Source organism: Balearica regulorum, chromosome 21 (assembly GCF_011004875.1).
Source record: "Balearica regulorum gibbericeps isolate bBalReg1 chromosome 21, bBalReg1.pri, whole genome shotgun sequence".
Taxonomy (NCBI): domain Eukaryota; kingdom Metazoa; phylum Chordata; class Aves; order Gruiformes; family Gruidae; genus Balearica; species Balearica regulorum.
In genome coordinates this window covers 5,054,143-5,073,077 of record NC_046204.1, presented here as the reverse complement: position 1 = coordinate 5,073,077, position 18,935 = coordinate 5,054,143, and the positions used below count along the sequence as shown (strand labels likewise).

The 18,935-nt window shown below is 39.4% G+C and overlaps 1 protein-coding gene across 4 annotated transcripts in view; it reads right to left on the bottom strand.

The window, feature by feature from the left end:
* UBE4B (ubiquitination factor E4B) overlaps positions 1–18,781 on the bottom strand; it is a 41,663-nt gene extending 22,882 nt beyond the window's left edge. The window contains exons 1-8 of one of the 4 annotated variants that reach the window (XM_075773195.1): positions 18,391–18,781; positions 12,528–12,714; positions 7,620–7,755; positions 6,984–7,071; positions 4,116–4,260; positions 3,065–3,293; positions 2,187–2,597; positions 1,198–1,311 (exon numbers count right to left, since the gene is read on the bottom strand). In XM_075773195.1, the coding sequence (XP_075629310.1) occupies positions 1,198–1,311; positions 2,187–2,597; positions 3,065–3,293; positions 4,116–4,260; positions 6,984–7,071; positions 7,620–7,755; positions 12,528–12,714; positions 18,391–18,414 (1,334 nt within the window). In that variant the 5' untranslated portion in view covers positions 18,415–18,781. The remainder of the gene's footprint in view (positions 1–1,197; positions 1,312–2,186; positions 2,598–3,064; positions 3,294–4,115; positions 4,261–6,983; positions 7,072–7,619; positions 7,756–12,527; positions 12,715–18,390) is intronic. The other 3 variants (XM_075773196.1, XM_075773197.1, XM_075773198.1) reach the window with 3 other exon arrangements.
* Between the last annotated feature and the right edge of the window lie 154 nt (positions 18,782–18,935).

The window sequence follows — 18,935 nt, the reverse complement described above, 5'->3', positions numbered from 1 at the left end:
TAACTAAAATACTTCAAAGGGGACTGAAAGCCATGGAGGAACTCTCCTCCTCCCAGTTGTTCAACATGCATGTAACCCTTAAAACTCTCATCCGTAAATTTACATCTGTAAATTGTAACTGGCTCTATCAGGCTATCTGGCCAGCCATAGGCCACCTCAGAATTAATATCAATCATAATCAGGGGTCTGACTGCTCATAGAAAACGTTCAGGATACTAGCAAGACTACAGAAGTATCATTTTTCAGAAAAATCTTCCTAAAATACATGGGTTTTATATAAAACATTTATTCTTTTCTCCAATTTGGGTTGATACAAAAGAAGGAGGCATTTCTTTGGGAAAACATTTCTGTACCAGCCAAGACATTGCAGCATTACTCTGCGATGGAATGTAAAACTAGAGAAGATCCTACCCTGTATTTACATTTCCAAGAGCTTTTTTTTCCCCTTGGCATGTCCAGTGTTATGCAGGGGTTTTTGCACAGCTATCTGGCTAGCTTCCAAACAGAACTCACTAACATCAATTCTCATTTTGTTTTCACGTATCTTAATGTCACGCAAACTAAAAGGCTTTGCTATACAATTCCTAAGTCTTTGTTTCACAGTACAATATTCTGCTCTTACCCCTCCATCCTCAACTGTTCCAACTACATCAGCCTCTACTACTTAGCACATCAAAGGATCAGTTTAAACTTTCCAGTGTTTTTTCTTTACTGGCTAGAGGAGCAATCCTCAGCTGTCATGCAACAATGAATCTTCAACAAAGTCATACTGTTTGCATCAGCTGGCTATTTGCCACTATATCTTTTCCTATATGTTAACCTTTGTCCTCATTTTCCAGTTTTTGATAGGAAAACATGCACATAATGTACCACTGGTTTTAAAATTACAACCATGAGTGAATAATATTCTTTCTACTCATACAGTCAACAGAGTTCCACTCAAACATCATTTCAGAAACCATGCTCATTAAACCTAAAATGCAGTGTGATTAACATTTGCTTTATCTTAGTCAGCTCTTCAAAGAGCTGACTAACTAGCATTTATTATACATGTTTATACACCATCTTAAAAACCCATCCAAGTCATCTCCCTGGCTTTAGTCACTTCCCAAGTTACTTTGAAGAACACTTGACACCACATAGACTCTTAGATCCTAAGCAACCAAACATGCAGGTTACATTCTCTTTCTCCAATACCTGGACCCAAACTGGACACAAGAAAAATCATCATCTTCATTTTCTTCATCACTACTGTCCTCAGACACATCAGAAACGGCAAGAAGGAGGAGGGAGAAAGGGTTGTCGTATATACTACCACAACAAAAATGAAAAAGGCCATCAGATTTTTTTAAGCCAAAAGAAAAAGTAAATGGTAGCTTTTCTTTGTAAGTCTGCCAAAAATCATCTTCTCTAAACATGCAGACAGCAGATAACTCCCATGTTAGTAAAACCGAGACTATACTAACATGCTCTGTTACACTACTACAAGTTATTCACATATCAAAACACCACACATTCACAAACCAAGAATTTAAAAAGAATGAGACCTAATAAAAATAATGGCTGAAGTGAGAATGTTTAGACATGACAGAATAATAAGTATTACAATTCTAAGCTACTGAACTTTAAAGCAGTGGTCTCAAAACCTTGCATGCTCGTTTCTCCCTCCTGCAGGGACTGAGGATTCCAGGAGCAGACAACAGAAGAAATGCTGTAGTACTTGGCCTGGCATACCGAAATAGGCTCATCTGTAATTTAAATCTATGCACTAGGGAATCAAATCTAACACAGTCCAGCAAGTAACAGGTTTCAAGAAAACAACTAAAGCCCTACTGAGAAAACTTGATTTCAAAGCAGGAGGTCGGTCTGGTTTACTATCCAGCAGTAGAAACTGAACAGAAATCAAATAGTTTACTGGAATGGATGCAAGAAGAGGAGGAAATTAAAACAATATTGCTACCTTTAAAGTAATTACATTACACTTCAAATGCTCACAGAAGCAGGTTTAACATTTTGGCAAAGGCGGGTTGTTAGTACATCAACATATTAGCACAAACCAAAATGCAGAAACCAACTCAGGGTAAGTAGGGTGAGCTCAGCACAAACGTAAGTTCTTCCAAATTGCACGATTATGACACACCCTGCACGGCACACATTAAACACACTCTTTTGTTCTTGTGAAATACCTAGAAGGAATCCTGTTCAGTAAAGGAGAACGCCTGCGCAAGGTACTGGGTGAAGCAGTAAACAAAGGTGGACCCATTGTTGTGGGTCTCTGTCTGGATGTGATGACTGGCATGGCTGGAGGGCTACCAGCCATGGCTGGAGGACTTCGTGAACTAGATGGGATGGAAATATTCAAGGAACGCGGGATGGGAGAAGCTGAAAAGCCTCCAGAATGGGTAACAGTGTATGGCCGGTACCTCGGAGAGGAAGGTTGCATCCAAGAAGGGCTTGTTGCTGTGAGGTGAGAGCTGACAGTAATGCAAGGCACAGATGTAGTGGCAACTGAACTGGCTGGTGGGGTAAGAGATGAACCAGTCATTGGTACATAGCTTGTGAAATTGGTAGTAGCAGCTGGACTAGTCCCATAGAGACTAAACCAGTTACGGGGAAAAAGAAAAAAAAAAGCAACGATTTAGGATACGCAGAAAAAGGGTGAAAAAGATAAAATGAGCAAGAGAAGCCCTTGCCCTTCTGATGACTCTTCAGCAATAATTCTGCAGCTCACACACATTATTCCTTTTTACTAATGCTGAATAAAACTACGTCACAATCTACACACTTTTAAGTTAAGAGCTGTAGCCTTCAATGATGCAAGTCAGGGATCCTTCTCAGAAGGAACCAGCTATATGGCTTTAACCTATCAATACAGTTCTAGCCGCTTCTGGCAATGTAATCAAAAATGGTGAAATGGAGGGACATTCACATGAAAAAGAGTGAAGAACTTTAAAAAAATCTATTCTATTCATTGTTCCTGGGACATGTCTATGCCCTTCTCTCTCCCCTACTCTACAAGTCAATATTCAAGTGAAATCAGTATTCAGTTATAATCAGAAGTCACCTGGATAATGAACTGGAACCAAAGGAGCCCACATTACAGAACATAGGGCTGCTTCCTGGGTTAGAGCCCATGTTTAAAATCAGGCTTCTATCGGGAGACCGGGCAGCTGCAGCAATTGGTTGTGATGTAGCTGTCAGACTAGCAAATGGGTTTTCATCCCTTGACTGGGTGGACATCATCAGCACTTCCATCAAAATCTGCCCGATCAAGTCCTTAAAATCTGAAAACACTGTTAAAAATAAAAGAAGAGAGTTAATATCCTCACCTACTGTCTTCACCTACACATTAGTTAGCGATGTAAACATTATCAGAGATTTCAAACAAAAAGGATAGTAATTTACTTCTGTGAATTAAGCACTGCTTTTGGCAAAAACAATAGACTGACACGTAACTATGACTATTAACTAGGTTCTAGAATTACAGCTACACAAAACCTAACTTTTATGGAAAGTACAAAAGATTATAGATGACCTAATGTTATTATTGATAATTTAATTTGTCTTGTCCATCCCTCTCCTGTTTTCCCACCCTGCTGTTGAGTTGGGCAAGTTGTCATAAAGAAAGGAAAAAAACCACGTGCACGCACCCCACATATGCCCACACATAAAGTAACAATTTTTAATTTGGTCATATCTTATAGCTGACATATACAATATAATCCGTTATATAAAATCAGTAATTCTTAGCTTATCAAATTAACTGCTAAATGTCTTTTATGATGCAAGACAGCCCATTAAGTCAGTAAAAGGTTTCTGGAAAAAAAAAAATCCAGCTACACTGCAATATCAGCACATTAGTTTGACAACAGAAACCATAACCAACAAGAGCATAGCAACTGAGTAGAACAGAAGCTATGACCAATCGGTCCCTCATTCCTTTTTAGGGATGCAATTTCCTGCTACATCTTCTTATAACAGATGTTGAAATCAAGCCGGAGCCACCTTCTTGTAGTTTTTGCATTGTAGCAGAGAGAAAAAACTAAAAATAAGAGTAGGGAACGTGCCACTCAACTGAAACAGTCCCTGACATCAGTAACAGTTCAGATTCCTACCTTCCTTTGGATTCTGCTTAAACTGAGCAGAGAGTGAATTCAGGAAGATAACATCTCTGTCTCGGTCCTTCCAAGAGACTCTGAAGATCTTACAGACCAGCTGTAACGCTTGCTCCTCAGATACTTCAGACCCAGACAGAGGTTCCTTGGTTTGGGGGGTAAAAAACCAAAAACACACAAACCACCAACTTATTTGCAATTGTATTAGTCAAGTCACCATTTTATCAGATGCAGGTCTTCTTTAAACAGCTTCAGATTAACTCTGAATAGCAGATTTTGTATACTTATGAAGGAATATAGATATATTTGTCAAAATTTATTTGGGAAAAAACCCTGAAGAAACATAAGAGATGTAGAAAAGATGCAGCAGAAATACACAAATCCAGTAGGAAGGAAATTCCCCAAACACATTCAAAAACAGTATAGTAGGAAGACATTTAACCAAGACACCTATGATTTCTCATTTAAGGAATTAATTTGGGATTCAGATTTTCATTACGCACAGGTATTTTAAGAGTTTCTTGTAAAAATGAAAGCACAGGAAGGTGTGAGCTTCCCCAAGTCTTTCCCAAATCTTTGCCGAAGATAAAGACATCTTTCACTTGAATGAAGTCAGGACAGGACAAAAGACTCAAGAATTTGCCTCATTCCCTTTCTTCCAAAAAAGGAGTATCATGTAAACTGAGCTCAAAATGAAAAACTAGTTTCTCTAAAAAAGAATACTACCATATATAGTGGCTAGCAAAGGTTAAATGGGAGGGTTCTTGCAATCCTAAGGCAGGTTTGAGTGTGCGACTGAAAAAATGATGGAATACAAAGAAATAAAACTCAATTACCCCTGCAATGTGAGGGGAGGAAGCCTTTAAAAATATTTCCAAAACATACATGACAAGTCAGCAACACAACTCTGTCATCCCCTACACTCTTCTACCAACTCTGAAAAAGCAACATAATACATAAACCAGACAATTCATAGAATTTGAAAGTTTTAACTTTGAGGCCATTTTCCCGCAAGAGCTCTGTGAGACTTACAGAGACTTCCTAGATAAAACCCTAGATTTCTGGTATTTGACTAATACAAGTGCACGTTGTACTGCCATGTATCATACTTCTTGAGATAGTAATATTCTCTTCTTTTAGGAAAAAAATAAGCCAATGGGGAAAAATAAAATGCAGACTGAAAAAAAAAAACAACCACCAAGGTTCCCACTGCAAAGCTCCCTTTTTTCTTTTGAGACCACATAATGGCCACCAGGTAAGCCTAGATTTATCAGAGATTTTCAGCAACTAGCAACACTGTACCTTTTTCAAAAGCTTTTCCCTGAAACCATTTAATAAACAATAAACTTCGGCAAATTAATACATTTTTATCGATTTAATCGCTCTACTAGTATTCTACTGTTTTCAAGTACTTCCACTTCTCCTGCCTATTTCTGCAAAGAAGACTTTATTATTGACAGCATTTCCAATGCAGATAGCCAGGCAAGAAAATTTTTTGCTCCTGAGGACTACGCTGTCTCCAATCCACCTAACTTTTTGGTGCCTCCAAATGAAGAAGAGGAATTGAACCAACTTTGCAAAGCTTTATTTTTACTTTACGCTGCCTTCCCCCTTCAAGACTATCCTTGATTCCAAGCTATTTATTTCCCAGTAGCACGGTGCAAGCTGTCTGCCTGATTTGCAGCTAGGAACTGACTGGAAAGGATTCTGCAGCAGGGTTATTGCTACTCGGCTTTAAGCCAGGCTTTTACCAACTGACCTTATTACTGACAGCGCAGAAATAAACAAAAGACATCTAATGAACACTGCAAGAACTGCTGTGGAAACCTCTCCACTACACTCATGTCCCATTTTTTTATGGCTTTATTTCACATGGGCCTTAAAATCAAACGACAAACAGGACAATTTTAGGAGTTAGAGCTTTGTACTTGCTTACTTGCTTTTTCTGCCACCATAGGTTCTACCACCTGTTCAAATCTTGATAGGTAAGTATTCTTATTTATTTTCTTCATCAAGAAGAAAATCTTATTACATAGCGTTACTTCAGCATACATAACATTTAAAGCAGTACTCTGTTAGCAGACCTCTAAATGCTAGACAAATAAGCTGCGCCAATCTTCAGAAGTGTCTTAAAAATATTTCTTCAGGCCTACTGCATATTAAAAAATAGATCTTGGCACTAATAAGTCACTTTGTTGTAGGATATATAACACCGTTTTCTTCAGAGTTTTCAAGTATCATTCATAAACCAATTTGAGACAAGTGAAATGCAGCTTTGATATTGGAAGTTTTGACTTTTTCCTTCCCACAAATTTTTATGAGGAAATGCAGTGAAGAAATTGTTCACAGATGACATCTGAGGACTAGTTCCATCCTCTTGAAAGCATGTATTCAAAATATGGAGATAACTGAACTCACTGCAAGCTAAAACTCTGCATCACTCCTCCATCCTAAATCCTTTGTTCCTGCTTCTATTCCATTATTTGGAACACTTAACACACACAGTTCAGTAAAGAAATTTCTCCAAAAAACAATGTTGTCCCTTTTGAGGAAGAAGGGAATGCAAGGCAAGATCCAGGAACGTTACAGATCGCAAAGCTGCAGCCGTGTAAGGCTGCCAGTGAGGGAAAACAGAACAATATAAGCAAAGGCAGAATTTACCAAGTCTGAGGTGAAGTCTTCATAAAGTAAAGTTAACTTTTTGGGTAACAGAAGCATGCATTACACTGAAAACCAAGAACACAGGACTGTTAGCTCCAAATCGTGTAACCTGAACAGGTTCTCCCATGAAATCCTGAAGCTTGATGTTACAATAACATACATATATACATAGTCTGGAAGAGAACAGCCATCATAAAACAGACTAACCTTATCTGTCAGACTCCTTTTCTCTCTGCGATCATTCTCATCAACCTCCATGTTTTCAATTCCTGAATCCACATCTACCTGGGACATACTGTAAGCGGAAATAAGAAAAGCAGCCCATTAACTCATAGAAAGCCACAAACAGTCCTCCAAGATGTTGACTGAAGGAGTGTCACCTTAAGTAGAAGCAGCAGAGAAAAACCAATGCAACAGGAATAGCCATATGCACAAATAGCAATTACAATCCCTTGTTGATAAATGCTTCACATATTACATTATTTTGATTTCAAGAAACACAATACTAAATTTCTTCAGCAGGCAATACAAACTACACAGCTATCACATCCCATAACCTTTTCTTTTTTAAATAGAGTAGCTGAATTATCCCCATCAGACATGCTCATCACTTAATATCTAAGATAATGCTTTGTCTTTCATCACTTTAGGGCAGGAATTCCCATTAAAACCAGACTAGAAAAAGCATTACAGTAGTCTGAACACTGTGTAATTTTTAAGCATTTAACCCTATTGCATTATCACAGCTGGAAGTGAGAAATGGCAGAATATTTTCCTGCGTAAGTGGTTTTGATGATTAGCATTGCACAATATTTGCTGGCTTATACAAGCTGCATTTTTTACCTTTTCTCACAGGAGACACTATCAATATCCATGCTCTGAGACCGAGAGAGAGACTGAGATTGTGTTTCAAGGCTGTTAGATGGAGAACTGCTGAGTGAACTCACTCCTTCGCTGCTCTGGCTTCGGTGGGCTACTCCTAGGGAAAAGGCACCACCAAGATTACTACTACAGAGATGAGAAGGCACTGCACAATTATTTGGATGGAAAAGGAGAGGAAATACTGTTTTTCAATCCAGCTCTTAAGCATTCTTAGTAATGCATTAGGAAATAAATGTTAATATTCACATTTGACTACAGATAATCACATTTTCTACCCCCTTGCAGCAGCAATATAGGAATGCTTACCTGCATCACAACGCAGAGAACAAAACTAAATTTGCATCCATGAAGCGTTCAGAGATTCCCTCCCATTAAAAAAGCACTAGCATACTCATCTCTTGTAAGATTGCTCTGTATACTACCTGAAGACTTTGTCAAAGCCCCTCTAAAGTCAGTCGTATCAGAACAGGACTTCACACTGGGTCATTACAATAGACTTAACTTGGGTGAGGATACAGGATAAAACTAATCAGAGTTTTGATAGTCTTCCCACAAAACCTCCTACAATTTACTAGTAAATTATCAGTACTTTTCCTTCTCCACAAGGATAAAATAAGCATCCAAGAAGTCCTAAAAACATGCACTAAGTGCAACACCAGCAAATGGAGAGCAATATAATGGCTTTGGAGCACGGCTGATGAGCGTCAGGATATGAACAGATGGATTCATTTTGCACTGAAGACTTCTTCAGAGAAGTGTTAGATATTAGCATGGTAGGAGGAAAGTTATATGCATAATAATCCAGAAAAAGCCTTGCATTCAATAACAAACAAAGTTGAGTAAGTTCCACAAACATCTAAATGGAGAGGGCTCTTTAGTGTAGTCTATTCCTAAAATTTGTGCATAGTGACACTGTTTGAAGTCACAATTTATAATAATGTAGCATTAATTGCAAGCTGTAACTGTAGTTTTATCAATATCAGGTATTTGCATGTCAGTAAACAGACTCCTTGAAGGAGCAGAAAAAAGGTATTATTCGTCTGCCTGTTTAAAAAGAAAGCAGCACTGAATTTCACTCCTTCAGGTTCTTTCGCTTGCAGTTTACAAGACATTCCCCAAACAGTATTAGGTTTCAGGTGAGAAGTACAAAACCAGATCGACAACCTATTTTTAAATTCCACCACTGGCTGTATTTCAGTGTTACTACTGAAATGTGCAAGCTTGTCCCGCACTTATGGCGGCAACGCATTCTGAAGTTAACAGTGGGGGCATCAAAACAGAAGAAACCAGGATTATGCTCTTTGACACAAGCTGTTTGCTTTTGAGCACCCTTCCCAAAGCTTTTTTAGGTCTTGAAACAATTCATTTGACAGGAACAAAATTGCAGGAAAAAAAAAAAAGATTTTTCTGCAGAAGGCAGAAAAATCCCATTTAGAAGACAGTTTGCTGAAGAACAACTAGCTATTCAGCATGGGAGGTAGGAAGAGTTGCTTCATTCTACTGCTTTGAAACTCCTGGTTTACGTCCCTGGGTATAAAAACAGTTTATATTTAACTCCTTATATTAGACTGGAAATCAGTCAGAATCCAGAAAACACTCAGTTGTGAGTTAAAATTAACTTGCATTGGTATTCAGAAAAGAATTTAACAAGCAGATTGTTCAAACACCTGTGTTCTGTAACTGAAGACATGTAAAAGCACTCTAAGGTATAGCAGGACAGCACAGAATGCATCTGCAACTTGCACATATCACAAAATACTTGCTAAATGTAAATTTTACTCAGTTTTGTTCAAAGCTTCTGTGCTTTGGTTAGTGACTGTAGGGCTGTAGCTGGGTATTATAATTTATTCATAAATAACATTCAAACAACACTATTGAGCTCATTAGGTTTTCAGTATGAAGAGAAGAACAGAGATAGGAACTGAGCGCCTTCAAGAAAAGTTAGATTTCACTTAACCACCTATTGGCTAATATTAAATGTCTGCAAAAGATTTCACCCAGGAAGCAGGAAAATGTCAAGAAAAACTCTGTTGCAGTTTTAAATGGCTATTTCCTCCAGTCCTGGGATTGTAATGATGCATATTACAGCTTTAACACTGAAAGTCCTTGCACAGGACACAGGCCCAAACAGTACAGTTTCTCCACAAAACCAAGGATATAGAAATATCAAATCTATCATCTGAACTGAGCAAAGCTGCTCAGGTCAACCAGGTTAAAAAAAAGCAACTTTCAGAAGTGGAACTTCAACGATGCAGCTTCCCTAGAGAGAACACCCAGCAGAAACATGCTGTCCACGGCAGGGGAAGGCTGACTTCAGCAGAGTACTCCAGCATGCCACTGATTTAAGATATCCCAGTGACAGCCTTGTTTTCCTTCAGTATATCACCGATTATAAAGGGGCAGTCTTCCTTCAGTCCTTCCTCTCTCCTCCTCCCTCTTCCCAAAAAAAAAGCTAGCTAAGTCAGTGGATAAAGAGACTAGAGCAAACATGGCTTAGCAGGGTCAAGAAGTGCATTGTTCTACCTTCCCTGCAGGTCTTACTCCCACTGCCAGGAAAGTATACTTTAACAGTTATACTGCAGTACTCACTAACAGGCATCTTCAAACAAACTGTCCTATCTACCACCTTTCACAACAAATCTTCCACAATTTACTTTCATCTGTACTTTGCTAGATCAGGTATACAATAAAATACCTGACACACAAAGTTCCAGTTTTCCTTTAAAAAAAAAAAAAAGCAAATACAACCGCATACAGAGACATGCAAAAATTATTACACACATCAGTATGTGTGGCTGTCATTGATACACTGTTTCAGGCTCTCCAAAATATTTTCAGATTACATACAAAATAATGATATTTTGCATGAAATTGATGCATAAGTCTGATCTCACTATGACATCCAACTTATATGACTATATAAACTTATATGACTATAAAAATGGATGCCAACAAGGACACTGTTCTGCTGGGGCTGCTCTCTGTATGTCCAAATGAATTAAAATCCTCTGCAGTCATTTTAGTCTACTGCTCCAAGGAACTCCTGCAAACTGCACAGTGTTAGCTGAGTCTTCATTTATGCTAAATAAATACAGCAAATAGTCAGTTGTGACCATTTTTTCCTGCTCTATTCCCCAATGTAACCATATCTCTTACTCTGGTGTGAGACACACACACGTTATTAGACCGCTGCAATGAATGGCATTGTTGGAAGCAAACACTATACTGACTACGTAACTTCTGTTAATCAAACAGTCTAGTCTGTAGAGTTGGGTACTGTCCAGTGCAGATAGATGAATTAAAAAATTAAAACAGAAGTCTCTACGGCCTTAGCTATCTGACCACTTCATACCACAATAAACTTGTCTGCAAATACATGAACATTTCTAGCTTTGGGTTCATGTTTCCGTACCACCTGCTCTGTTGGCATTATTGTTATAAAGTTGTGCAGTAAAATGGATCAAGTCCTCATCTATTTGAAAACTAACCATTTATTTTTCCTGGGTTAGTTTTCACCTGCATTAAGTCCGTGATCCACCTCACCACCATTGCTATGGACAGCAAAGGGAGAGGCGGTCAGAAATACTCCTTTCAGAAAGAGTCAGACCTAAAATGGATTAAAATAATCATATAACCACTGGTTGAGTGAATACAGTAAGTGTACTCTGCACTGTTCTTAAAAGTCACCTCTGCTTCTGGGTTGCCATCTAAAATCATGAGGACAATATGTAGTGTTAAATTCCATCTGCAACGAGCTTTTCTCAGAAAATGCCTTTGATAGCTTTTCTCTGTCCTGCTTTGGATACAAGGCAACAAAATAAGCAGGAAGGAATCACTTCTAGGTATTTCAAAGCAGCACTGTAATTAAGTTACATGATTTAAGCTTCTAAGTTACTGTACTTCCCAAAGAGAAAACCATAAAATTTCAGAAAGCAAATAGATAAAGAATTCTGCATGCTTATCAAGGAGCATTGGAAAAAATATTATTTCTATCAAATTATTAGAAGTCATATTGAAAACCTGTTTAAAACAATCTTAACATTTCTTTTGAGATTAGTTTTGTGAACCTCTTAGCTTAGTAACATAACATGCAAAACAATTTAAGTTTTCAGATAAAGAGTGCAATACTGGAAAACAAGCCAGTTTGTTTTGATTTCCATGATATCCAACTTGAAGTCAAAATTGTATTTTTTAGGTCAAAAGTGGCATTACATATAACAATATTGTCTTCACCTCTCTATAGAGCCACCCTTCCGACCTTCCATGCTTTCTGCATTTGTAAATCAGGCATTATTCCTATCTTCTGACATAAATACCATTTGTAAATGTTCACTCCAGTAAATAGTGAAATTGGCAAAGTAATACAAAGGAGATAGCAAATACTTTATTCTTATGTTGACAATGCACAGCCATAGCCTACTATTTTCAATTGTGCCAAATGCTAGTAATTAAAGATCAAAAATGAACTCAGGACTGATTGCTAAAATGTACCTAGAAACCAATCAATAAAAACTGTGTTGCAAGAATGAAAAGCATTTTTTTCCATCTCCTTGACAGATTGGCTTTCTTTTCTGCAATATTCTGTAATATTATACTGTATTACACACTTCTTCAACCTTTGGTAACCCATATTTTAAATGCCATTAATTTACTGATACCTGGAAAACAACTGCATCTAACCATTTATTATTTGGAAAATGAAAATGAGAAGTATCTTCATTCACCATTTTAGAATGTTTCTTTCTGAAAATTATTTTTAGTAACAGCAGAAATAACACCAGCAATAGGATTCACGTTCTAAAGATAAGGAGTGACATAACTTTCAGTAGATGTGCAATAATAATTTTTGTCACTAACATGCCAGCCTACCTGATGCACCAATTGGAGAGGTAGCTGGGGTCATGCTATGGACATTTAGGCCTAGACTATGGGATGGCCCCGGGGCTGATGCTACTACGGGTGGTCCGGGTGGGGTCTCTCTCTGCGGTGATGTAAGTGGCGTAGTAGGTTGGGAAGATGGTCCACCTGCCAACCGAGCAAGGCGCCTTCGACGAATCTGCACAAAGGAAATAAAATAACAGCAAATAAACAAGTTCTTTTGCATGTACACGTGTACACACACCCCATGAACGGCCTTTGGCAGGGGTATTTGCTCCTGTGAAAACTGCAAATATGGAAGCTCTACTTGATAACCCACTAAATGGAACTGAGTCTTACTGCTGTTCCTCTGTTCTGTGTGACGATACTAAAATACTCGTCATGTTTAGATTTTAAGTATCCATCTGTTGCCTTGGAAAACCATTTGCACTGGAGAATACTGTGTGTGTCCCTCCAACAGTGGTGTAAGACACATTTAACATTTACTGCTCAGCAATTCCAAAACCTCTAAGACTCCTCCCCATTTATTTTGGCATTGGATGAGACAAACTGCATTAATCTGATAAAAGGAACAATATGAACATGACCTTTGCCTTAATTTCACACCACATGATACTAATAAAACACTCGTGCTAAAGAAGATCCAGTGGAAAGTTATTAAAGCCCACAACTGTCCACGTTAATCTAAACCAGACCTGTAACACTAAAAACATACAACTCATCTGCTGGACAGAAGCATCTTGGGAAGTAAAGACAGACAGTAAATAACATCCTCTCATCACTTAGAGATATTCCACTACAGAGAATTAAAAAAAAAAAAAAAAAGCTTTTGCACCTTAGTAGTAAGACAGAGAAGCTTCTGTCTTCAAAATCTGACTTCAGAAAACTGTTAGGAACCTGTTTATTAAAATCAGCATGTGACCACATAGCACTAGTATTATACATGAGAAATAAATAGACAAAATAAAACTTATAAAAGTAATAAGTGAAAAACAGAAAAGAAATTATTGATTATCACAGGCTGCCTCAGAAGATCTGTTCCTGAAGCTTACATCTTCAGCTCAAAAGACGTTCAGGACAAAGTAAAAGTATCATATTTGAAGGCATTCACTCCCTGCAAAGATAAAATTAATTGCTTATTCCCTCTTTATATTATGATACTGAAGCATTGCATGCAATGTATCAGGTCTCATTTCTGCTCATAATCCTAAAGACCTGCCAAGCAAGTGAAAGAGTGAACAAAAGATTTGTGTCAAGTCAATGTCTATGCTGCATTACTGTAGTCATTTAACGGCCTGTGAAACCTACCCCAACAGGAAGAAGAACAAATCAAATTCAATCAGACTTCAAAAACTGTGGGAAAACAGTGTCTGGAACTACATCTCCCTCCATGACAGGTGTCACCACATGAACATGGAAGGCAGCTAGAAAATAAATTTATTTAGTTTTTGTTCTTAATACCAAGAAAAGGCTATGATTAGAATGTCTTAATCTCTCCTCCTTGTCAAGCAAAATAGGGGTGCTTATTGCACAAATAAATTGTTTAGCCTTGCCATAAGTAGAAGCTGTACATATTAGGGTCTCTCCAAAGTTATTTAAAAATATCTTAATTTTTATCCACTTGTATCTTCTATGTTAATTTTTCAGCTCTTCATGTGAAAAAACCCTAGAGAACTACCTCACCCATCAGAGGCATACCTGAGAAAGTGTCAGCTACATGTCCCCATATCTGTTTTCCCTATTGCTGATTGCAAATGAAGTGTTCCTAGCTCACAAAGCTGCACCAAAAATATTATCACTTAAACAACCTAGCTGAATTGAAATCTATTCCAATTAGGGGGTTGAATTAAAGTTTTAAAAGCTGTTTCCTTACTATTTAACTAATCTATAACCATGTTTTTTCAGATAAAGGAATGGCAGGGAGGAATAGAGAAAAAAATACAGATACATGCATAAACAGCCCATATATGCAGAAGCGGCTGAGGGAGAAAGATGAAAATTAATTATGTAACAACCAAGAAGAAACTTTTCCAGAACTGGTCACGTTCGTTTTTGCTAGCTAGTTCCAAATCTGATGTTAGAAAGGAAATATGTGAGGAGAAAAAGGCATATATATTAATCAATATATTTATCAATTTATTCTCAAATACAATCAAACATTGATTACTCAAACAAGGCTATATCCCTCACAAGGTATGACTTGCACAAAACCTTTCTTCTCCCAGTTTCAGAATCTTCTCCCAGTTCCAAGGAGATAATTGAGGTCACTTGTGCCACTCAGCGTTCCTTCGCCAAGAGTGCTAGGCTACAGCAATGCCAAAGTTACATCAAAACCAGCTGCAATCAGCGCTGCTGAAAGACGAGGACACTAAGATGAAATTTTCGCCTTGTCCTTGTCACTCTTAGTCCATCAACCGCCCGTCTTTCCTACGGGCCAATCCCCCAGACTGTAACCTGCCCTGAAAAAAATTCTGAAAAGGGCACGGAACAAAGAAATCTGCACAGACACCGAGCTGCTTTTAGATAAGATATTGCAATTAAAACCAATACAAGATTTTTCCCTGTGCCTTTTAAGGACGATAGGCAAATTATACTTATCTTCCTTACTGCTGAACAAATTAACATTAAAATATAAATAAACTCTGAGTATTTTTTCCACTGAAAGAGACAGCTTTCACAACTGAGAGTACATTTTGCAATTGTTAAAGGACCAGATTTGGTTCTTAGATACCCCGAGTTGTCACATTCCTCTAGGTTTACATAAAATTATCACAGAAATCTGAAATTCGATCTGAAGATTAGAAAGTTTTAAGTAAGAAAGAAAAAAAGGGGAGAAACAAAGATATTCTGCTAGAAAGGCAAAAGGTACGGGTTGAAAGAGAAGTTTGAGAATACAGCATAAAACTGATGCACGCATCCCACCCAGTCAATTCCCTCGTGCCTTACGAATAAATGGCCCCAAGACGAGGGCGGTAGGATAGGCTTCACGCTCAGGGCACAACACAGGGACTTGGAACATGCAGCTTGTTTGCACAACGCTAGGCACAAACGAGACCCCAACCTGTTGCCTTTCTGTTACACAAATAACGTACGTCAGAGTTGTGGGAGCTCAAAGTGACCTGTTCTTATTTCAGACTGCATGACTCTCCAAATTACCACAAACACACAGATAGCTGGGTTTTTTTAAGTATTTTCTTAGGAAAGTTTAGGGTACCTCAATAATACCCAACCTGCGATTTCAGCAATAAGAACTTGCAATAGTGACGTACGGCAAAGCTGTTATGTATCATTATATTACCTAACAGTGACAAGTTATTTGGTGCTAATTGTTACACGGGCTACGGAACAAACAATGCCCAACTTCCCTACAGAGCACAACTCCTTAATATACAGTTTAAAGAGTTAATTAAAAAAATAATCTAATTGGTTAAATAGAAAAAGCACATTGTTTTTTAATTAGTACAGTTTTTGCTGGACACATCTAGACTATGTCTTTGAATAGTAGCTTTCAGAAATACACTTTTGATCATACTGGACTTCTTAAGAGCTGTTAGCTCGACACACTACAACAAACAATGTAAAAATAGCACCCTGTTAAAATCGGCTGATAATTTGATTACACAGCAGACCAATAAAGATACAACTAGGAACACTAGTCCCTCAGGCTCATGCACTCTCAGTAAAAAAAAAAAATATTCTATATCAACATCTGCTTAGTGAGACTGTAAGGAACTTTTTTATTCTACTAGATTCACAGAAGAGTTCCAAATCTGTACAACAAAAGGTAATTTGAATGGATAGTTTTATTTTTCTAGTATTCACTGGAGCATATTAAATTGGTTTAAGAAATGCTTAACTTTCTGGTGACACTAGTCCTCTGCTATGCTTAGAAAACACTACTCAAAAATCATGTAAATGTTAAAAAATGCTAAATTCACATCGTTCTTTCACACTTTACGTTACAATCTGTCAACGTTATACCTAATTATGGTTCGATATAAGAAGATAATCTAATCCACAAGAGGCTTGCAATTAATTGCAAGTTTAGTTAAGTGGTTTTTCCCCTTCAGTGACTATCAGATAAGGAGTTTGAATCTGAAGTCACATATAACATACTTTAGAAGGCTCTTTTTCCCGTCTCACCCAGGGTCCACTGCACCAAGTAACAGTAAAGCAGAGATGTGGAGAAACATTAAAAGAGACTTGGCTCTGACTTTTCAATGAGGGGTCCATTAACAATAAAAAGCGACAGCGTGACTCTCTTAAAATGATGTAAGATTAAGTTTGTCTCAAGCAATCACCTAAAAGATCAGTCAGCTGTGGTCCTAGCTGAACCATACTAGAAAGACATGGAAAAACTTGAGTCATTTGAGACAAACATTTTGCCAGAAAAGGTAGATGAGTCCCTACTGGAGAACTCATTTTCTGCAGCCTCAGTTCCACAATGCAGTGTTTTTGATGATGTAATTTGCTGAAGCAGTGACACAAACAAGCTTACATAGGTTAAATAATTCTGAAATTAATCATAAAACACCTCATAATCAGATGCAGTTTAACCATCAAATGAGTTGCATGTAAACAAAGTACTCATGAAAAACACCTATAAACTTAGAGATCCTTTTTCACAGTAGAAATTACACTAGCGTCCTATCCCACTCTCCCCAACACAGGAATTGTACTCCTTTTCTCAGTGCTTCCATACAGTACTACAGTACAACGATCTTCATCAGGTAAATAGGATGAAGTATTTCCTCCTAGATCCTGCTGTCACATAGTGGGATTACTAAATCATGATGTACAACTTAATAAAAAACTTCTCAATTTTTTGGAATATAAATCTACATGAGAACAGCAGCCACCTTGTTCTACAATCCTGCCATCAGATATGGTACAGAACAAAAATAACTTCTTTTGATTCTCCTGGAATATAAGCACAGCAACGAGCCTGCTGCAGCTGGTCCAACACAATACACTTTATATGTATGCGATACACTCTAACATGAAAATATTATTTTAAAGACATGAGGGAAGATTTTAAGTTGTACGTGATTTGCGCATTACACTTGGACAATGGGAAACTCCCTATATCCTGGGTAGTAGCGTGACAGAATTCATTTGAGAGTCCTCCAATATACCTAAGACCTTAGTCTATATTTAAAAAAAAAAACCCAAAGGATAATACCACCTTTCAGAAGGAAGAAACAGAAAACAGTTCACATTATTCCATGTCAGATGTTTGTCAATCACAACATAACACCTATAGCTCTTAAGTAAAAAAGCAAGAGGTTGAATTAAAAAACAAGAGGTAAATCAAAGGAAGCATCAGAAAACTGGCAAGCCTGTTTCCAACTGTTTCAAGATGAAATTATATTAAATATAACTCCACACACTCTCCCCTTGCTTCTCCACAAAGAGTCTGAGGAAGCAATATTTTAAATGCTTCACTATGTTAAAAGTAGGTTTGTTTTTTTTTTAAATCGCACACTGAGAACAGATAAAACGCCTAGCGTTGAACACAGAAGGGAGACATCCTCCAGACAAAGACTACCTGGCAGATGGAAGCAAAGAATAAACAATTAACCAGGGGAGCAGCAATTCAGCCCCATCGACCAGCCCGGGGGTCGCAGGTCCGGGGCAGCGGGGAGAAGGGAGGAACACGAAAAACACCGAGCACAGACGCCGGGGAAGGCAGAGCGCCTCGGTAACACTCCTTCCCACGCACAGGTTTCACCTCGGGGTCAGGAAAAGGGCCCAGGAATAGCCCGGCGCCCTCTCCCCGCGGGGCCCGGCCGCCCCCGGCTGCGCCTCCCGCCCGCCCGCCCGCCCCCTCAGGCCCCGCGGCCCGCCGACTCACCTCATCCGCGCTCAGCTCCTCCATCGCCTTCCTCTTAATGGTGAACGGAGGGAGGGCGCTTTCCTCTGCCCCGCCGAGGGGCAGCTCCGAGGAAGCGCTCCCCTGCCGCCTCTGCCCCCCGCGGCGCCTCACAAGGGCATCTCCGGGGCGGCCGCGCCGCGCCTCACCCGCCGGCAGCCGGCCCCGCCACCGCCCCCGGCCCGCTCCCTACTGCCCGCCTGCGCCTCAACTGCCGCCGCGCCCCGCCGCGGCCGAGGGGGAGCCGTAACCCCGGCTGCCCCAGCCCGCCCGCACCCCTCGGCCTCGGCCCCCGCCCACGCCGCGGCCCCTGCCCCGCGCAGAGATTATTCATCAAAACAAGAGGGCGGCAGCGGCCATCTTGGGGTGGGATCACGTGAGACCGCCCGGCGCCGCGGAGGGAGCCGGGCATGCCGGGGCCCTGCGCTGCTTCCACCAATGGGCAGCGCCGGGAGGCGGGGCGCGGCGCGCGGGAGAGGCGGGGCCTTAGCCGCTCGTCGTGGCGGGGCGGGAGGGGCGGCCCGCGC